The 1,885-nt window shown below is 49.5% G+C and overlaps 1 protein-coding gene across 1 annotated transcript; it reads left to right on the plus strand.

Moving 5' to 3' along the window:
* Positions 1–619: 619 nt before the first annotated feature.
* LOC309685626 (olfactory receptor 8A1-like) lies at positions 620–1,579 on the plus strand (the record flags this gene model as incomplete). Its single annotated transcript, XM_082501364.1, has 1 exon — positions 620–1,579. One exon carries the CDS (start codon positions 620–622, stop codon positions 1,577–1,579), a length of 960 nt encoding a protein of 319 aa, XP_082357490.1.
* Between the last annotated feature and the right edge of the window lie 306 nt (positions 1,580–1,885).

Raw genomic sequence — 1,885 nt, forward strand, 5'->3', positions numbered from 1 at the left:
CAGACCCTTTGCAGTGCCTTCAGCTACCAAGCTAGTAAGTCCTGGCCACTCTTGGTCCGTGGAAAGAGATGGACTGTCCAGGGACAGAATTGCGTCATCAGAAAGCAAATGTTTCAGGGAGTTGAGACCTCTAGCCCTCTTCGGTCTCCATTCTTCCTCAGTGGAAAGAAGCTGTCTATGGCACGATGCGTTCCCCTAAAGGCTTTTTTGCATGATGGAGTTTTCCTCTCTGGCCCGTCTTTCTGTTGCTTGAAATTTGGCTAAAACCTATGCTGGGTACTCCTGGCAATGACTTCACGCATCACAATCTAATATGATCAAATGAACATTCTCTTTCATTCCACAGAAATAGGCACCTCGATGCGGCAACTCACCTCTCTAATCAGAGGAGATTCTTCAAAGAAGAGCAGTTTGGCCCTCTCAAAGAACCTTTTCTTGCCCTTTCGCCAGGAATAGTGCCCCTAAACCAAGTCGGAATTCAGTCAAATGGGGGAAAACCTCCATGTTGTCTCTGGCAGTGACTTCTTCCCAGTACATTTTCACAAAGAACACAGAAACGCATGCCCTTCCCCAGGTTCCCTTCCTGCCTCATGGGGAAAAGAAAGTCCTACAGCACCTCATGGAGAAAGAAGAATGGGACAACCAGACCTCACCAGTGGTGTTCCTCCTGCTGGGCTTGAGTAACGTCCCCAAGCTTCAGGTGCCTCTCTTCATCCTCTCTCTCATGATCTACATGGTGACCATGTTTGGCAACATCCTCGTTGTTGTGCTGGTGGTGGCACATCGGCATCTTCACACTCCCATGTACTTCTTCCTGGGGAATTTATCCATTGTAGAAATCTGCTATACCTCCACTATCCTGCCCAGGCTGCTGGCCAGCTTCCTAACCAGGGACAGAACCATTTCTGCTCAAGGCTGCATGACGCAGTTCTTTTTCTTTGGCTGTTTTGCAGGTGCTGAGTGCTACCTGCTGGCCACCATGTCCTATGATCGGTACTTGGCCGTATGTCAACCCCTGCTCTATGCAAGCCTCATGAACTGGAAGCTCTGTCTCCAGCTGGCGGCTGGGTCCTGGCTAGCAGGATTACTGATGTCTACCATAGTCACTGGACAATTTTCCAAGTTACCCTTCTGTGGTCCCAATGCAATTGATCACTTCTTCTGTGATTTTGCCCCGTTGCTAGAGCTCGCCTGCAGTGACACCACCGTGCTTAGACTGGTGACTTTCATAATCTGTTTTCTGGATGTAGTCGTCCCGTTTGTAGTCACTTTGGTATCCTACATCTGCATCATAGCTGCGATCCTGAGGATCCCGACCACCATGGGGAGGCAGAAGGCCTTCTCCACCTGCTCCTCTCACCTCATGGTGGTCACTGTTTTCTATGGCACCCTCGTCGTTGTCTATATGATACCCAGGACAGCCTCACTGAGGCAGCTCAATCAAGTGCTCTCCTTTTTCTACACCATCCTCACGCCCATGGTCAATCCTCTCCTCTACAGCCTGCGGAACAGGGAGGTCAAGGGGGCTCTAGGAAATGCACTCAGAAAAACTGTGGCCTGCGTCGAGAGCTCATACTAGTTGAGATCCACCAGGAAGACACAGGTTGTGGGTCTCCTTTGACCAAGCATGGACAATTCGTAAGTGCATATTTTGTGTCCCAGGTCCATCTTTAGAAGTGCAGAATCTGTGGACTGGTTGTGGAATGAGAAGTGGGAGAGGGGAATTTGTGTCTTAAAGAAATACAGGTCTGGTGTTGAAGAGTGTCAAGTCTTCCCTGGCTTGCTTCCTTCTTTAAAGTAAACACGATTGTGATCCTGCAGGTGGGAGCTGTGAAATGCCACACCTGCCCAGGAGTGGGAGAAAACTTACGCTAAACATGCTGTT

Source organism: Vanellus vanellus, assembly GCF_965231255.1.
Source record: "Vanellus vanellus genome assembly, contig: HAP1_SCAFFOLD_147, whole genome shotgun sequence".
In the NCBI taxonomy this organism is placed as follows: domain Eukaryota; kingdom Metazoa; phylum Chordata; class Aves; order Charadriiformes; family Charadriidae; genus Vanellus; species Vanellus vanellus.